General features: G+C 39.9%; 2 protein-coding genes across 3 annotated transcripts; both read right to left on the bottom strand.

Moving 5' to 3' along the window:
* Window positions 1-3,132: 3,132 nt before the first annotated feature.
* LOC129863470 (sorting nexin-12-like) lies at window positions 3,133-6,508 on the bottom strand. Of its 2 annotated transcripts, none has more exons than XM_055935492.1 (5): window positions 6,132-6,508; window positions 5,711-5,806; window positions 5,341-5,465; window positions 4,980-5,070; window positions 3,133-4,508 (listed from the first exon to the last, which is right to left on the bottom strand). In XM_055935492.1, exons 1-5 carry the CDS (start codon window positions 6,294-6,296, stop codon window positions 4,500-4,502), a joined length of 486 nt encoding a protein of 161 aa, XP_055791467.1. In that variant the 5' UTR covers window positions 6,297-6,508; the 3' UTR covers window positions 3,133-4,499. The 2 variants fall into 2 exon arrangements, with proteins under 2 accessions (XP_055791467.1, XP_055791468.1); XM_055935493.1 differs by having other exon boundaries at window positions 3,133-4,751; window positions 6,132-6,507.
* Window positions 6,509-12,780: 6,272 nt separating this feature from the next.
* On the bottom strand, window positions 12,781-19,529 carry il2rga (interleukin 2 receptor, gamma a). Its single transcript, XM_055935489.1, has 8 exons — window positions 19,375-19,529; window positions 18,345-18,438; window positions 15,358-15,524; window positions 15,054-15,190; window positions 14,741-14,912; window positions 14,543-14,642; window positions 14,315-14,384; window positions 12,781-14,190 (listed from the first exon to the last, which is right to left on the bottom strand). The coding sequence occupies exons 1-8, from the start codon at window positions 19,442-19,444 to the stop codon at window positions 13,969-13,971; spliced, it is 1,032 nt and encodes a 343-aa protein (XP_055791464.1). The 5' UTR covers window positions 19,445-19,529; the 3' UTR covers window positions 12,781-13,968.
* Window positions 19,530-19,777: the final 248 nt, after the last annotated feature.

The following is a 19,777-nucleotide window of genomic DNA, read 5'->3' as shown; positions in this document are numbered from 1 at the left end:
AGTGAGTTTGGTACACATCCGGTGGATAGAGAGCCGTTTATTATGTTCAACATAGGAGGGCCAAGCACAGGAAGCAGCTCGTTCAGTAGTTTAGTTGGAATAGGGTCCAGTATGCAGCTTGAAGGTTTAGAGGCCATGATTATCCTCATCATTGTGTCAAGAGATATAGTACTAAAACACTTGAGTGTCTCTCTTGATCCTAGGTCCTGGCAGTTGTGCAGACTCAGGACAACTGATCTTTGGAGGAATACGCAGATTTAAAGAGGAGTCTGTAATTTGCTTTCTAATGATCATGATCTTTTCCTCAAAGAAGTTCATGAATTTATTACTGCTGAAGTGAAAGCCATCCTCTCTTGGGGAATGCTGCTTTTTAGTTAGCTTTGCGACAGTATCAAAAATAAATTTCTGATTGTTCTTATTTTCCTCAATTAAGTTGGAAAAATAGGATGATTGAACAGCAGTGAGGGCTCTTCGATACTGCACGGTACTGTCTTTCCAAGCTAGTCGGAAGACTTCCAGTTTGGTGTGGCGCCATTTCCGTTCCAATTTTCTGGAAGCTTGCTTCAGAGCTCGGGTATTTTCTGTATACCAGGGAGCTAGTTTCTTATGACAAATGTTTTTAGTTTTTAGGGGTGCAACTGCATCTAGGGTATTGCGCAAGGTTAAATTGAATTCCTCAGTTAGGTGGTTAACTGATTTTTGTCCTCTGACGTCCTTGGGGAGGCAGAGGGAGTCTGGAAGGGCATCAAGGAATCTTTGGGTTGTCTGAGAATTTATAGCACGACTTTTGATGCTCCTTGTTTGGGGTCTGAGCAGATTATTTGTTGCGATTGCAAACGTAATAAAATGGTGGTCCGATAGTCCAGGATTATGAGGAAAAACATTAAGATCCACAACATTTATTCCATGGGACAAAACTAGGTCCAGAGTATGACTATGACAGTGAGTAGGTCCAGAAACATGTTGGAGAAAACCCACTGAGTCGGTGATGGCTCAGAAAGCCTTTTGGAGTGGGTCTGTGGACTTTTCCATGTGAATATTAAAATCACCAAAATGTGAATATTATCTGCTATGACTACAAGGTACGATAGGAATTCAGGGAACTCAGTGAGGAACACTGTATATGGCCCAGGAGGCCTGTAAACAGTAGCTATAAAAAGTGAAAAAAACTTTTAAGTCTTTACTGAAGACTCATCTCTTCAGTGGGTCATATGATTGAGTGTAGTCTGGCCCAGGAGTGTGAAGGTGAACGGAAAGGCTCTGGAGCAACGAACCGCCCTTGCTGTCTCTGCCTGGCCGGTTCCCCTCTTTCCACTGGGATTCTCTGCCTCTAACCCTATAACAGGGGCTGTGTCACTGGCTTACTGGTGCTCTTTCATGCCGTCCCTAGGAGGGGTGCGTCACTGACGTTGATCTTCCTGTCTGGGTTGGCGCCCCCCCCCCCTTGGGTTGTGCCGTGGCGGAGATCTTTGTGGGCTATACTCGGCCTTGTCTCAGGATGGTAAGTTGGTGGTTGAAGATATCCCTCTAGTGGTGTGGGGGCTGTGCTTTGGCAAAGTGGGTGGGGTTATATCCTTCCTGTTTGGCCCTGTCCGGGGGTATCATCGGATGGGGCCATAGTGTCTCCTGACCCCTCCTGTCTCAGCCTCCAGTATTTATGCTGCAGTAGTTTATGTGTCGGGGGCTAGGGTCAGTCTGTTATATCTGGAGTACTTCTCCTGTCTTATCCGGTGTCCTGTGTGAATTTAAGTATGCTCTCTCTAATTCTCTCTCTCTCTCTCTCTCGGAGGATCTGAGCCCTAGGACCATGCCTCAGGACTACCTGGCATGATGACTCCTTGCTGTCTCCAGTCCACATGGCTGTGCTACTGCTCCAGTTTCAACTGTTATGCCTGTGGCTATGGAACCCTGACCTGTTCACCGGACGTGCTACCTGTCCCAGACCTGTTGTTTTCAACTCTCTAGAGACCGCAGGAGCGGTAGAGATACTCTTAATGATCGGCTATGAAAAGCCAACTGACATTTACTCCTGAGGTGCTGACTTGCTGCACCCTCGACAACTACTATGATTATTATTATTTGACCATGCTGGTCATTTATGAACATTTGAACATCTTGGCTATGTTCTGTTATAATCTCCACCCGGCACAGCCAGAAGAGGACTGGCCACCCCTCATAGCCTGGTTCCTCTCTAGGTTTCTTCCTTGGGAGCTTTTCCTAGCCACCGTGCTTCTACACCTGCATTGCTTGCTGTTTGGGGTTTTAGGCTGGGTTTCTGTACAGCACTTTGAGATTTCAGCTGATGTAAGAAGGGCTATATAAATGAATTTGATTTGATTGAGTAGGCTGCATAGATTTCATGACTACAAGCTCAAAAGACAAAAACGTCTGTTTTTTTTCTCGTAAATTGAAATTTGCTATCGTAAATGTTAGCAACACCTCTGCGGGATGCACGGGGGATATGGTCATTTGTGTAACCAGGGGGTGAGGCCTCATTTAACACAGTAAATTCATCAGGCTTAAGCCATGTTTCAGTCAGGCCAATCATATCAAGATTATGATCGGTGATAAGTTCATTGACTATAACTGCCTTTGAAGTGAGGGATCTAACATGAAGTAGCCCTATTTTGAGATGTGAGGTATCATTATCTCTTTCAATAATGGCAGGAATGGAGGAGGTCTTTATTCTAGTGAGATTGCTAAAGCGAACACCGCCATGTTTAGTTCGTCCCAACCTAGGTCGAGACACAGACACAGTCTCATCCACCCACCAAACTACAGCACTTAGTACTTCGGTTGTCCATGGAGTGTAATCTTATATAACCATGCAGACCTATGTTTACATTTGAACATGGATTATGATTGCTGGAAAATGCTTATAAAGGGAAAATACCTGGTTTATTAGAAAATATGACTTGCTCTCGACTAAGAACTATGTTTCCATAAACTAATCTCTTGGAGCAACAGGGCCTTTTCTACTTCCGTAATCAGCTGGACACATACGAGGCGACCTAAGTTAATGACATTCTAGTTAAAAATCTAATTCAGAAAATAAACAGTATGGTCCTGTACAAGATGCATTAGGAAACACATATCCCGACATGAATTTGAACAGACCATTTAAGAGACAACTGGACATAGCCCTGCAGGCAGAGGGAATTTTATTTATGGTACAAACAAGGCAGCTCTTCTGAAAACGGAGATTAAATGTACATGATAATAATGAAGACAAAATACATATGACCAAAAAGGCATTCAAGAAATACTTTAGGTCAAACTTCATGCCAAAAGCTTCTTTATCAATAAAAATGTGTGGATTATTCATCAGCCCCTTGTTTTCACAGTGGTTTGATTACCTGACATTACATTCCCATAAACAGACTGAAGACGATGCAAAGACTGATAATGAACAATTCAAGGCAAAGTTAGAAAGAAAATCTGATAATAAAAAGTATTCATAATAGAAAAATCTAACTGCATGAGCATGTTGGAAAGCCACAAATTCTTATTTCAATGGAAAATGCAAAGAAACATGGAATGTCATGTTAGAGGAAAACTATGGGAAGATCTCCCTTTAAAAAACGTTTTTTCCAATGATGCTACATTTTACTTAACTTTGGAAGGTACCATTGTTTACTGACATCCATCAGAGATTTTAATCATACAATTGGAGAAACAATTTTGGTTACTGTGGGTACCAAGGGAGAGATATACCTTTAAGTATTCAATCATAACGTAAGAAATCAGACTATTACAAAAGTGAAACGTCTCCAGAAGGAATGACAGAAATAGTTTTTTCTTTTCTTTATTGATGTGCAAAAAAAAATGGGTAACTCATTAACTGTAATGACAGAACCATGAACATATAATCCTTTAGGCTATGCTGGGCAGAGAGAGTATACCAATTCCCTCTCAAACAGCTATGTATTTTCTATTAGGTTATCATATATACTTTACACGTAGACACAGCCAGTCTTCTATGGATGAAGATCATTAGAGAGAGAGATTGTGATTTGTGGATTAAATCATTTAAGAAAATAATTTATTGAGGGAGGGACAAAGACAAGTGAAACAAATGTCGCTGGGAGGTTGGGCAGATTATGAGGCATAGCTGGAATTGATATATAGAGGTGGACTCAACTACAGTGCCAAATGCAATGTTTTTTTAGGGGGGAAATTCAGTCAAATACAGATAAAAAAAAAAAATCTAATTTCTGTTTATATGTAAATCTGCAACAATGTACTAACTTCCCTGTAACACACCCCATTTAGTGCACTTGGCTACACACACATTATAGGGCTGCGGAGGGCCGTGAACCGGTGTTGCTGGGGTATCTAGAAGAATATACATGTATATACAGTACAAGGCATTAGAGAGACAGAGGCAGCTGTCAGAGGTGGTTGCGGCTGCGATGGGGATAGGGCTCTGTATGCTTTATCGGGACGAGGTGATAAATCAGACGGGTTCTGGCCGGTGCTATGCACATCTCGCCTCTGGATCACTGGATCTGGATCCCAAACAATTGTGCCACATATGATCAGATATCGTCTTTCCATTAGTGAAAGAGATGTTCCACACATTGTGTAAAGTCAGGTCAGATTTAAAAACTAAATTAAACTAATTAGGCAGCACAGATATAATAGCTGTGTGAACTGTCACTAACATCACAAGATTGTGGCCATGCTATGATCTGACTTCCAAAAGATTTTAGTGTTTAAAATGTAAATAAACAGTCAAACTTACTTCATACCTGTATAAAAAGAGAATAAATAGAATCAGTAAACACACCACTCAATTCACCATACACAGTAGTATATACAACATATCAAATAAAACAAGTACTGCACTACTTTGAATGGCAAAGAGCTCAATGGAAAAATAACAAATGAGAGAAGGAGAGCAGAGCAAGGGAGAAGAGCAGAAAGCAGTCATTTCCACACCCCAATGTCAAACCCAAGTCCAAACCCAACGGCCGTACCTTTCCGGGAATGTAGTTACGGTCAAGGCTCTCGTCCTGCAAAAACATGTGAAGACAGCGCTCGTTTTGAGCGAGAGGATGACCTGCAATTCTAGAAAAAAAAAGAAAGCCTTGAATTTATAAAAAAATATATGCATTTAAACATCTTGCCGAATGTGCATTTCAAAAATGGTGTCTAAAAATATGACTTTTAGTTATCCACACCAGCAGAAGCCAATTCCAAATCTGTCACCACAACACTGTTTCAGCTTACTTCACATTATTACAAAAAGGTTGATCTTGGTTAGCTCAAAATGTATGTTTTTTCCTGGCATCGGTTGTCTCAAAATGATCATCTAATGTTTAGTAAGTTAAGACCCACCTGTTGATGAACTGCTCAAGACCCACACGTCGCTCTTCAATGAAAGCCTCTTCAAAAATGCCTTCATCCCCACGGAAAGGTAGCTGTCTCTTCAGTGCCTTCCCAGGCAAGGGCGGCACTACAATCTGGAATAAATCAATAGCAATGTATTTAGTCCTTAGCCGTTAAAATAGCTGATTAACTTAACCATGACTAATTACATAATTATTCCTCTAATGACATTAATGTAATAAGCAACTTATGTAGACGTCAACATTGAGGAAAACCCTACTGTAATGATATGTAGATAGAGTATATATTATAGTCCATCAATATAGGTCCTACCCAAAATAAATTCTACCCAAAAACAAATAGATAATCTTTCACTCACCTTGCTGTCTCGCTCCAACTCATTCTTCAACCACTCAAAGTCACTGTATCTTCTTCGCACAATGGAATCCTTCAACTTAAAAATCGGCAGGTTTGTCTGCATTTAATGAAAACAGAAACAAGAATATTCTCGTCAAGAGACAGCCAACAAGTATAACTAACGTTAGCTAACCCTGTTAGCCTAAAAGGGCTAGAAAGTTAACGTTACCTCAAAAGCTATTTTAATAACTTCCCTAGCTGACAATGCTAGGTTAGCTAGCTAGTAGGCCCGTACTTAATACCTCAGTGAGTAGGCCGGACTAAATCCTGGGCCTCGATTTTCATCCACCTAACGTTAGTAAGCTATAACTAATTAGCTAGCTGAAAATGTTTGTAGGTTTAGCTAGATATGTAACGACAGACATCTATATTCAGCAACCTACCCGCATACGGACTTCGTAAGTTGTGAAACGGTTCCGCCCGACTCCAACAGTTTGTGGGTCATAAACGTCAATTTCAAGAAAATTGCTGGGGGGACCATAAGCATCCGTCAGGTCCTGAGGCTTTGAATTTAACCGGCGAGTATCAGCCACTGTGGGATCTGACATTTTCCTTATCCGACAACCCAGTGAGTTCACGTCAGAACACTCAATACTGAGAAATAATTATTAGATCTCCCCTTTCATTAATTTGATGTGGTATGCAAATTTAAATGTGGTGTAAATGAATCTACCCTGATTTAGAGGGCCACCCTGTGCCCTCTCTCGCTACACACACCCAGCCACACTGAGGGAGTTCGATTAAGTGTACCGGGGCTATGGCCCGTGACGTAAAAAGGGTAAAAGCGGTGTCGAGGAGCGCCCTCTCAAATGGAACAGTAATCTGCGCCAGTCGGTCATGTGTTATCAACAAAGCAACAATATGTATCGTTCAAAAACATACAATATCTCCTTTCCTTAAAATATATGCTCAAATGTTCCAACTAGTTTTCATTGGGAAGGTAGATAAAGACTTTAAAAAGAGCAATACATTTTGCACGTGAAAACAGAATCCTACAAATTACCCCACGTGCGACTTTTTTTTGCCCGGGGAATTAATAGAATCCCCACACTGACTGAACGTGCCCCACCCAGTATCTAATGCGATCAGTGATGAGTACGTCCATTCTGGAAATGTCATAAAATAGATTCAAACGCCTCAAACTTTAGACAAACATGTCATGTAGTGTTTTCAGTTGAAGTTTGTTATTTGTCAGATTTGTCAGGGGGTGGGGGGGGGGGGGGCTAAAGAAAGCAGGGATCAAATGTGATATTATTTTGAACACATGAGACACAATTCAAACATAGATGTATTCAAATATAGGTGTAAAATAAGCAAACAGAGCAATTAGCCAATTATAACAATTGCTTATATAACTCTATTTTCTTAAAACTGCATTGTTGGTTAAGAGCTTGTAAGTAAGCATTTCTTAGCTGATTCACGTGATGTGTTGTTGTCTCTACCTTCTTGCCTTTGTGCTGTTGGCTGTGCCCAATAATGTGTGTACCATGTTTTGTGCTGCTGCCATGTTGTCATGTGGTGTTGCTACCTTGCTGTGTTGTCATGTGTTGCTGGCATGCTATGTTGTTGTCTTGTCTTGGGATAACATGTACATGTAGGTAGCGTTAAAGTGACTACTTATAGATTATAAACAGAGAGTTGCAGCAGGGTAAAAGAGATGTCTGGGTATCCCTTTGATTAGCTGTTCAGGAGTCTTATGACTTGAGGGTAGAAGCTTTTAAGAAGCCTTTTGGACCTCGACTTTGCGCTCCGGTACCGCTTGTCGTGCGGTAGCAGAGAGAACAGTCTATGACGAGGGTGGCTGGAGTCTTTGACAATTTTTAGGGCCTTCCTCTGACACTGCCTGATATAGAGGTCCTGGATGGCAGGAAGTTTGGCCCCAGTGATGTACTGGGCCGTACGCACTACCCTCTGTAGTGCCTTGTGGTCGGTGGCCAAGCAGTTGCCATACCAGGCAGTGATGCAACCAGTCAGGATGCTCTCGATGGTGCAGCTGTAAAACCTTTTGAGGATCTTAGGACCCATGCCAAATCTTTTCAGTCTCCTAAGGGGGAATAGGCTTTATCGTGCCCTCTTCAGGACTATCTTAGTGTGTTTGGACAATGATAGTTTGTTGTTGATGTGGACACCAAGGAACTTGAAGCTCTCAACCTGTTCCACTACAGCCCCGTCAATGAGAATGGGGGCGTGCTCGGTCCTCTTTTTCCTGTAGTCCACAATCATCTCCTTTGTCTTGATCACGTTGAGGAAAAGGCTGTTGTCCTGGCACCACACAACCAGGTCTCTGACCTCCTCCCTATAGGCAGTCTCATTGTTGCCAGTGATCAGGCCTACCACTGTTGTGTCATCGGCAAACCTGATGATGGTGTTGGAGACGTGACTGGCCATGCAGTCATGAGTGAACAGGGAGTACAGGAAGGGACTGAGCACTCACCCCTGAGGGGCCCCCATGTTGAGGATCAGCATGGCGATTGTGTTGTTTCCTTCCCTTACCACCTGGGGGCAGCCCGTCAGGAAGTCCAGGATCCAGTTGCAGTGGGAGGTGTTGAGTCCCAGGGTCCTTAGCTTAGTGATGTGCTTTGATGGCACTATGGTGTTGAATGCTGAGCTGTAGTCAATGAATAGCCATTTAACATGGGTGTTCCTTTTGTCCAGGTGTGGAAAGGGCAGTGTTGAGTGCAATAGAGATTGCATCATCTGTGCATCTGTTGGGGTTGTATGCAAATTGGAGTGGGTCTAATGTTTCTGGGATAATGGTGTTGATGTGAGCCATGACCAGCCTTTCAAAGCACTTCATGGCTACAGACGTGAGTGCTATGGGTTGGTAGTGTTGGAGCTGAGCGTTAAGGAGAGCTAAGCATTAAATATAATTAGGTCTATTTGCAAGGCTGAAGAAGCAAGGACATGCACATTAAGAGAAGATGACACCCAGGCCATATGACACCCAGACTATACTCTATTTTTGAAAGAGTACATTAACCAAGGCCATACGTACATTTATGACAGCTGGACGTACTATGGTCAGAAGGATACAGGAAGAAGGATGGAAGCAAAATAACTGATGACTGACACGTGAAACATAAGCATGTGAAAAGGGTTCTACCATCATTATAACCTAACCAAAAGCAGATATGAGCGTTAGTGGGCGTGAACAAACAAGCTCTGAGATGAAAAGAAAATCATGGAGAAAGGTCAAGGGAAGCTATTTTCATATAGAGGGAGGGGACTCTATACGTTATGCAAAGACAGAATCCTATAAGGGCAGGACTCTGTAATATGAGAATTTAGTCTCTTTCCATGGAGGGGCTCGGCTCAGTTACGTTTGTGATAGGGTCCTTCCATGGAAGGGCTCACTTTTGCTACTTTGTATTAAAGTCTATATTGAATTCACAAGTTCTTGTAAGAGTGTTACATTTCTGAAACAATTCTCCACGACAGTAGTCATTTAGGCAGGTTACCTTAGTGTTCTTGGGCACAGGGACTATGGTGATCTGCTTGAAACATATTGATATTACAGACTCAGTCAGTGAAAACACTTGCCAGTTGGCCAGTTGGTCATGTTCGGAGTACACGTCCTGGTAATCCGTCTGACCCAGCGGCCTTGTGAATGTTGACCTGTTTAAAGGTCTTACACACATCGGCTATGAAGAGCGTGATCAAACAGTCGTCCGGAACAGCTGGTGCTCTCATGTATGTTTCAGTGTTACTTGCCTCGAAGCGAATATAGAAATATTTTAACTCGTCTGGTAGGTTCGTGTCACTGGGCAGCTTGTGGTTGTGCTTCCCTTTGTAGTCTGTAATAGTTTACAAGCCCTGCCACATCCGACAAGCATCGGAGCAGGTGTAGTACGATTCAATCTTAGTCCTGTATTGATGCTTTGCTTGTTTGATGGTTCGTCGGAGGGCATGGTTCGTCAGATGGGATTTCTTATAAGCTTCCGGGTTAGAGTCCCGCTCCTTGAAAGCGGCAGCTCTTTAGCTCAGTGTGGATGTTGCCTGTAATCCATGGCTTCTGGTTGGGGTATGTATATACAGTCACTGTGGGGATGACGTCATCGATGCACTTATTGATGAAGCCAGTGACTGATGTGGTGTACTTCTCAATGCCATCGGAACATATTCCAGTCTGTGCTAGCATAACAGTCCTGTAGTTTAGCATCTGCTTCATCTGATCACTTTCTTATTGACCGAGTCACTGGTGCTTCCTGCTTTAGTTTTTGCTTGTAAACAGGAATCAGGAGGATAGAATTATAGTCAGATTTGCCAAATGGAGGGCGAGGGAGAGCTGTGTACACGTCTCTGTGTGTGGAGTAAAGGTGGTCTAGAGTTTTTTTCCCTTTGGTTGCACATTTAAGATGCTGATAGAAATGAGGTAATGCAGGTCTCTTCATGTTGGCCCTCTTCTCATGCTCTGTTGTCAGTAAAAACAAGTATCATGTGCTTTCACCCATGGAATTAGCTGTTAGGGGTTCAAAGGTTAGCGGGGTGGGATGACCTCAAATATTCTGCTTTTACAAATTGTTATGCTGTTTTCAAATGAAACGCAATACCTTGCTCTTGTTAAAGCGTTTAGAATGTATTCCTTTTTATACCTGTTGCATTCGGCGCGTGTGACAAATAAAATTTGATTTGAATACATTCTTGAAAACAAATTAAGTTAGATACAATATCAGATTAAATTTACAACATTATTTGATATACTGTATATGAAGTGTCAGCTGGTCAGTCAATTCCAATGTTTGGATTCAGTGGCGATTTTAGCATGTAAATCTTGGTGGGGTCAACTCCCCACATTTTTTACATTTGAAAAAAAAAATGTATTTAACCTTTATTTAACTAGGCAAGTTAGTTAAGAAATGTTAAGAGAATTTTGTTCTCAATGTTCATAAACTGAACTTCAATTAAACTACTCGGTCTGCTACCAAGAATTTGTAAGATTCTTGTTGAAATGTTGAAATTACCACTGCTACACCTGGCTATCAGCGGAGCCTTGAATGGCAGCGAAACAGTTAATTTAGCCTCATTTACTGCCTTTAGAAAAATGTATAATAATAACAAATGGGGGACATATGAGCAGACAATGAAAGCTTTTAGAATAGTCAATGATTACATTACTCTAAAACAAGCTATAGGCTACATTTGCACCACAAAGTCAGAACAGTAGGCAAAATTTTGAGGGGGAACGGTATCAAATTATTAGGGTGAGGCACATGGGCTACTAACAGTTTACTACACAACACACACTTAGTATTACTTTTTTAGCTACAGTATACATATCTCCCTGGCATATTACATAATTTATGCGGCAGCATACAAGAAATTTTTGGACTCACCTTGTTATTCTGTGCTCACTTGAACAGAAAGGTGGCACAGGGGTCCTTCATGGGCAAATTTTGTCATCAAAGTATGGCATCCTCTGGATTTATGGTGCTTTCAAAACTGGGAACTCGGAAAAAAAGAAGGTTGAATCATGACATCAGTGATTTTCAGGACGGAGCTCTAGAAAGAGGCCAGACTTCTCGACTTGGAATTACGAGTTGGATGACTGTTCAAAACGTATTTTCCCAATCGGAGCTAGTTTTTTTCCAAGTTCCCAATTGACTTGAACTCACTGAAGTCTGAGATTTCCCAGTTCCGAGTTTCTAGTTGTCTTGAATGTGGCAGAAATCATTCTGGATTGACAGCATTTCCAATGTTGAATGTTTATCCTTTTAAGCTTGGAAAGAGACCCTTAAACCCAGACCACACACCCACTCCACTTAATAGCAGGCTAGTGATTGCTTTGCAACGCTTGCAGTTAACCACTGATTCCTTTCAAACCACTCATTGTTGAATTTGTGATTTCTAACTTGTTGTGTAATGTTTTTGTCCACTGGCTTATGAGCACCGATACCTTTCTATTCATAATTTTTCTTCATATGACAAGGATTGAAAAGGATTTGCCAGCTTGCTAACTAAGATTTTGAAAGTATGATGTTGACATAATCAGTCCAATCAAAGCTACGGTAGATTTAATTTGATTTGACGTCATTTATCTGTGGCCAACTATTATAATTATATTTTATTTAACCTTTATTTAACTAGGCAAGTCAGGCCAATACCTTGACCCTTCTTGGATGGGCACCTCTAATGTAACTCTATGACAGCACCCAAGGGGCTAGAATTTTATAGCTCTACCCGTAGATTTTGTGGTGATGTAGTGTCCCCATGATTGACAAAACACTGAACCAATCACGACGCAACTAGAGAACCTTAACAAACCCTACGCTCCATATTTTCTGCTGGCTACCCCACCACCACAGAAAGCCCTGAGCTAGGCTGAAACACCTGCATTTTGGAGCTGCCTTACATGCTGACCAGACCGCTCGTGCGCATGCATGCATGCACCATCGTGCACATGTTGATTTTGTCCACCCACACCAGACACAATCAGGACACGCAGGTTGAAATATCAAACAAACTCTGAACCAACTATATTAATTTGGGGACAGGTCAAAAAGCATTAAACATTTATGGCAATTTAGCTAGCTAGCTTGGTGTTGCTAGCTAATTTGTCCTGTGATATAAACATTGGGTTATTATTTTACCTGAAATGCACAAGGTCCTCTACTCTGACAATTAATCCACAGATAAAAGGGTAAACCGAGTTCATTTCTAGTCATCTCTCCTCCTTCAGAGCTCTTCTTCTTTGGACTTTATATTGCGGTTAGCAAGCAACTTTAAGGTGCATTGTCACCACCAACTGGTCTGGAATGTGGACCTCAGGTCATCTTTCAATCACCCATGTGGGTATATGCTCCTAAAAACCAATGAGGAGATGGGAGAGGCGGGACTTGCAGCGCATCAAGTGTCACAAATAGAACCAAGTTCTATTTTATCGCCTGGCTACACAGACACTCGTTGACTCGCGCGAGCAGTGTGGGTTCAATGATTGAATAACATGTATGTGTAAAATAATTTTGCAAAGATCGAGGACGTGACACGAGCGGTGTGGTCAGCATGTTACTCAAGAAAGCAAAAAAAGAGACCATGTTTGTCTGCAGCTTTATTATCTCAATGACCATGTTTTTTTGTTTTTTTACATTGTTTGCAAACTGATATGACTTAAAACAGGTGGGGCACCTGCCCTGAATGACAGGTCGCCACTGGTAGGATTACAGGATATCATGCAACATTAGGAGGCAACGTTTATCATATTTATTTAAGAGGAACTAGGCCAATAGCCTATAGTAATTTTTATAGCAGTAGCCCCCGCTTGGAAACCAAATTTAAAGAAAATACTATTACAATCACATTTTAAAAAACAGATTAAAATATACCTTATGGAACAGCGGGGACTGTGAAGAAATATACACAAAGGTACAGACACACGCACACAACCGCTAGCACACAAACTCTCCACACATGTACATTGTAAAATTGTTGTATGGTGGTATTATACATTTTGTAATGTAGATATGCAGTGGTGTAATAATGTGGTATGATGTACTGTTTTACCTTTTGTTCTATATTTAATGTAAGTGCCTTAATGTGTTTGGACCCCAGGAAGAGCAGTGGGTATCCCTAATAAATGTAAATACAAGCTAGTATAAGATACCATTTTAATGAAAGTATAGGCTAATATTCAACATTTCAGATGCTCACTCTATTCCAACGAGATACAGTGTGCAATAGTACAATTTAAATTTCACAAGGGATTGTTTATAATATTAAAACTGTCAGCTGAATCATGTTTAACCCTGTGCCCATCATTTCAGCTGCTAAGATCATTTTTTCATTAGCTTGTATATGCTATAGATATCTTTTTTTTATGACATTATTAGAAACATTTTAGACATGCACGCTCATAAGTAGCCTAGCTCATAACGCTACTATATTGTATGTGGTCAGTTTGTGTAATTAACAGCTTTTTTTCTCGCAATACAAGGAGGGTATGTCATTATTGCAATGTTCAGAGCATTTTATGTTGTATTCTTTCTCAAAAATCGATGCATTTAAAAATCTTACAAATGGTTGAACATCAAACAAAAATGCTTGGATTTATTACAGATTGGGTGCCGGTAATATTAAGGATGTTCATATGTTAAAATTCTAAAAAGAAATCTGATAGAAACTCTTTAGCCCATGCATACACCAATCTAATACGTATTATCAATGAGGGGGATCAAGGAAGTGCACACCTAGGGGAGAAGGGTAATTAGAATGCAGCCTTTGTAAGTCTCACTCAATACCAGCTTGTTCATTTTCACTTGTGACAGGAAAAGTGGAAGCTGAGGAGGAACACGTGGACAGGCAATCTGACTGGTCTGTTAGGATGGAGAAGTTGCTCTCAGATTCGCTGACGCTGCCAGTTTGGGGAACCAGACTGTACTCACGAACAGGACAGGCAAGCTCAGTGAAGTTAGGCTGGAAGCAAATGTCCTTGGAGATGGGAAGCCAGGCCTTTAAAGGTAAAGGTTACATGTAATATGTGAGATATAAGATGGGATTTAAACTGTAGATAACAGTAATAGAGAAACAAAGATTATAATGAAGTGCAATACATGGGACCAGGGATAAATATTACCTCTACATTCTCATCTAGGTTCTTGCCTGGATTAGGCACAATGGGAATGAGGATGAATCTCAGTCGTTCTCTACAAAGAGATAGGGTTAGTTCAAAATCAGAGTATCACTTTTTTTCAGAGGAAGAATAGAGGAGACTTAGATTTTTTTATAATGTAAACTATATTTAGTCGATTTTAGACTTTATTTGGGGTGTAAGTGTGGTGTTAACTTCTGTTGGCAAACCCACCTTTCCCTGTAGACCAGCATGCAGGCCAATATGAAGAGTGTCATGGTACCCACTAATGACAGTACTGGCTTCCACACAGACATTGAGCTGCCAGATATGTCTTGGCCAAAGAGAAAGGTTGACATGACAAAGTCCTGACAGAAGTCTGAGCACAACTTTATAACCATAAAGCAAAGCAGAGATTTTGTATGTATTTACCTGTGAAGCTATTTCCCTTCATGGAATCCCATTGAATGGGCTGACTCCATTCACTCCAGAACTTGGACTCGCCACACATGTCGGTTACTCGTGCTCTCACTTGAAACTCATAACGACTGCTCTTTAACGGGAAAGCCACAGCATACTTCTGTTCCTTGCTTGGAGTAGATGTCTGAAGAAAGTAACAAAGAGAGAGTGGAGGAGAGAGAGAGATAGTTTTTTCAAACATTTGTCCAGTATTTTGTTGAAAAATGACCAGTAGGCTACAGTGTCCAAAAAGTGGTCCAACTCCTGAGTCCTGACACATCCCCACCTTCCACGTCTCACTGTTTATTCTGTAGCGAACTTCACTCTCAATGCAGTGGGTGTTCTTGCTGTTGTTCCAGTACAGATTCAGCTCTGGGTCTTTGTTCATTTCAACTGACAGGTTAACAGGAGGGTAAAGCTTCACTAGAAAAAGCATTAAGGAGGGTCAAATGTTAACGACATTTCAATCAAATGAAGATTGAAAAAGGAAAAACACGCGTTAAAAAGCCTAAAGTAAGATGACTATTGTTCTTCATGTTACATGCTGTTCTGTATGTAAGGTTCTGATTTGATTGAGAAAAAGAACCTACCCATGCTTTTCAGGTTATGGGTCTGCACATAACTGTTGTTCTGATGGACCAGCTTGGTTGTCAGTGTTCTAAACCTGTCAGACTTGTCATAGGACAGTCTACATCCCACAGCATAACTCTTCTCCTGTAGATATGTTGTGCACTCCTCCATATTATCTTTGATGAACCTAAACACATACCATGTGAAAATGATGGATGAGAATTAGTACCAAAGTACGGATATTCAAGATTTGACAGAGATACACTCCCCTACGTATGTATTCGGACAGTGAAGCAATTATAAATGTTTTGGGCTCTATACTCCAATATTTTGGATTTGAGATGTTTCCTGTGAGGCAACAGTACAGAATGTCAATTTTTATTCAAGGGTATTTTCAAACATAATGTATGTATTTTACAGTTTAGAAATGAAAGAATTTTATGTATCCATTTGAAGAAGTCATAAGTATTTGGGCAAATTAACTTATGTATTATAGTTAGTAGTCAAAGGTGTTTTGTTTGTTTTGGTTGTGTTTTGAGTTATATTTTGCCTAATAGCAACTGAATGGTGAATGATGACTGGAGTAATTTTCTTTCTGTGATAAGATGTTTATGAACACTTCTAAATGAATCCTTATAATGCCATGATTAAGAAAATAAATCATGAATAGTGATGAGTGAGAAGGTTATAGAAGCTACAACAAAACATACTAACCTCTCACCATTACCAATAACAGGGGAGGTTAGCATTTTTTAGGGGGTATGATCTTTGTGCCTCTGTAACTTTCTCACTAATCATTATTCAGGATTCATGATTATCCATAATCATCATAGTATCCACATTAATGTAGAAGTGTTCGGAAACATCTTCTATTCTAAATTACAATAAATGTTACTCCAAAATGACATAATACATTATTCACCATTCAGTTCCTATTGGGCTAAATATAATCCGAAATACAACCAAAACAAAATGCAAATGCATTCAACGAATTTGTAGAGTCACAAGGTTGATGTGGTCATTGAGTGCTGGGAATATGGGACCAAATACTTAACTTCTGACTACTTTAATACACTACAATTGAATTTGTCCAAATTTCTTCAAATGGGGGGACTAAATACAGGTAACGACCAAAATAAAGGAAACATCAACATAAAGTGTCTTAAAACCTCTAGGGTACGTGAGACGGTAGCGTCCCACCTCTTCAACAGCCAGTGAAACTGCAGGGTGCCAAATTCAAATACAGAAATACTCATTATAAAAATTCAGAAAACAAAACATATTTTACATAGGTTTAAAGATGAACTTCTTGTGAATCCAACCACGGTGCCAGATTTAAAAAATGCTTAACGGCGAAAGCATACCTTACGATTATTTGAGAACATAGCCCAGCAGACAAATCATTACAAACAGTAACCAGCCAAGTAGAAGAGTTACACAAGTCAGAAATAGAGATAAAATTAATCCCTTACCTTTGATGATTTTCATATGGTTGCACTCAGCATACATTCATTTACTCAATAATTTACTCAATAAATGTTCCTTTTGTTCGATAAAGTCTCTTTATATCCAAAAACCTCTGTTTTATGCGCACGTTTTCTTCAGTAATCCACAGGCTCAAACGCAATCACAACATGCAGACAAAAAAATCCAAATTGTATCCGTAAAGTTCATAGAAACATGTCAAACGATGTATATATTCAATCCTCAGGTTGTTTTTAGCCTAAATAATCGATAATATTTCAACCGGACAATAACGTCGTCAATATAAAAGGTAAACAAGAAAGGCACACGCGCATGAAAAAGCACTGTGACACGGGCAGGGTCCACTCATTCAGACTGCTCTTACTCCCTCATTTTTCAGAATACAAGCCTGAAACAATTTCTAAAGACTGTTGACATCTAGTAGAAGGCATAGGAACTGCAATTTGAGTCCTAAGTCAATGGATACTGTAATGGCATTGATTAGAAAACTACAAAATCAACAAAAAAAACGACTTCCTGAATGGATTTTTCTCAGGTGTTCGCCTGCCAAATCAGTTCTGTTATACTCACAGACACTATTTTAACAGTTTTGGAAACTTTAAAGTGTTTTCTATCCAAATCTACCAGTTATATGCATATCATATCTTCTGGGCCTGAGTAGCAGGCAGTTTAATTTGGGCATGCTTTTCATCCAAAATTCCAAATGCTGCCCCCTACCCTAGAGAAGTTTTAATAGGGCATTGGGCCATCAAGAGCCAGAACACCTTTGACGCACCTCGGCATAGATTCTACAAGTATCTGGAACTCTATTGGAGGGATGTGGCAACATTCTTCCACGAGAAATTCCATCATTTGGTGTTTTGTTGATGGTGGTAGAAAACACATCTCATTCGCCACTTCAGAATCTCCTATAAGTGTTCAATTGGATTGAGATCTGGTAACTGAGACGGCCATGAAATATGGTTTACATTGTTTTCTTGCTCATCAAACCAATCAGTGACGTGTGCCCTGTGGATAAGGGTATTTTCATCATATTGGGGCATTACCATGGTAGCCAAAATAGTGGTCAAAATATGGCATGATGGGATGTTAATTGCTTAATTAACTCAGGAACCACACCTGTGTGGAAGCACCTGCTTTCAATATACTTTGTATCCCTCATTTACGCAAGTGTTTTAATTATTAAGTGTTAATTTGTAAATGGTAAAAGATACAGTATGTATTGCATACCCTCAAATAAAATGTGTCATTCTGTACTGTCACCTCATGTGAAACATTTGTTCTAAAATAAAAAATGCTGGAGTTTAGAGCCACATTTATAATGGTAGCTTCACTGTCCACAAATACATATGGTAAGGAGTGTAATAACAATAATATATTAATTCACATAGAGAGTCTCAAAGTACTTTTCATTGTAAGGGGAAAACTCACCTTAACCCCCACCAATGTGTGCAACCTCATCACAGTGATGCACGGCAAGCATTTTGGACAAAGACCTCAACACCCATCACATTGCACTAACCTGTTGCTGAAAAAGGTGAAGTTGACCTCTGGGATCCTCTGTTCACTCCAGATGCAGTTGACATAATCCAGATTAATGATCAGGCAGTTTACATCTAAAAAAATGGAACAGAAATTGAAAATCTGTTTAAATGGGAGATGTGGTATGATATCAAGATGAGTTGCATAATTACATTGGGTGTTTACAGTTTAAGAGACAAATCAGATAACATATATTAAGGGGTCTATACCTTCATGTATATCATGACTAGAGTACTTTTCCACCATCACATTGAATGAAATTAATCATTTTATCAGTATGTGAATGTATATGACAAGATGGATGGCCATGTTACAGGAAACCCCAAAGTAGTTGACGTCAATCTCAGACTAGCAGGGGACTTTTGGTGTCGCATCAGCAATAGAAATGGCACATGAAACTTTACTTTTCAGATTATTTTGTGTTTCTAGGAAGTTATGTAATAGTTTGATCAAATAAATTGCTATAATACCTGATATAAAGTGTAATTTATTTATTATTTGATGACTCCCAAAGAAACAGAAAGGTAATTCAATTGGCATTATGTAATGCCACGAGGTAAATCGATGTACATCAATTCAATAAATATAGCTCAACCAAAAACTTGAGAGTTTTTGAAATGTAACGGTTATATTTCCTATATGTCATAGTCTAAAAAAATTATTAATAACTGGAGAAAAATATATATATATATATATATATAATTTGCTGACACACTTATGTGAACATTGAAAAAAAATTCAAGACAAATGTCAACTGAGCGGAAACCATCCATCAACATGAGTACACGATAAACTGATCAGAAGACAATCTAAACCTCACTATCTTATTAACACAAATACATGTAAAAATTATAATAAATCCTACAAAGATTCTCCAAGATTAAAAACTGTATCAAAAGTTGAGGGCACATTGGCCGGATGTGTTGTCGTAGCACCAGGTCTTAAACAAGTTGAATAAATTAACATTAAAATTAATATCACAGGTTTAGCATCCAACAGGACAATCTTACTGGGGGTGGAGGGAGCCTCATATCCTTGGAGAGAGATGAGGAGAAACAACCAGCTTCCAACCATCTTCATGTCAAAATGGATGACAGTGGGAATGAACGTATCTAGCTATACGCTAATGTATTTGTGTATGGCTGCTCAGTGACTTCCTCTTTTATCCCCTTTAGTTTAACTTTATTTAAAACAGCATGTGTTACATTTCCTGTTCCACTGGCCACATCCTTCAATCTATGAAAAACACAGAAAGACAAACTACAGAAAAGAACATTGCAGGGGGATTGTACAGACCATTAATAATCTACAACTATAAAGTAAATTAACTATGCACGTTCACTAACAGCCAATAGGTAAGCGATAAACACAGAAGCTTTGTACATAATTAGATTATAAATAACACTTAATCCA

The sequence above is a fragment of the Salvelinus fontinalis genome, chromosome 10 (genome assembly GCF_029448725.1).
Source record: "Salvelinus fontinalis isolate EN_2023a chromosome 10, ASM2944872v1, whole genome shotgun sequence".
NCBI lineage: Eukaryota > Metazoa > Chordata > Actinopteri > Salmoniformes > Salmonidae > Salvelinus > Salvelinus fontinalis.
Note: the sequence above shows the minus strand (reverse complement) of the source record. Positions and strands in the feature narration are given on the sequence as shown.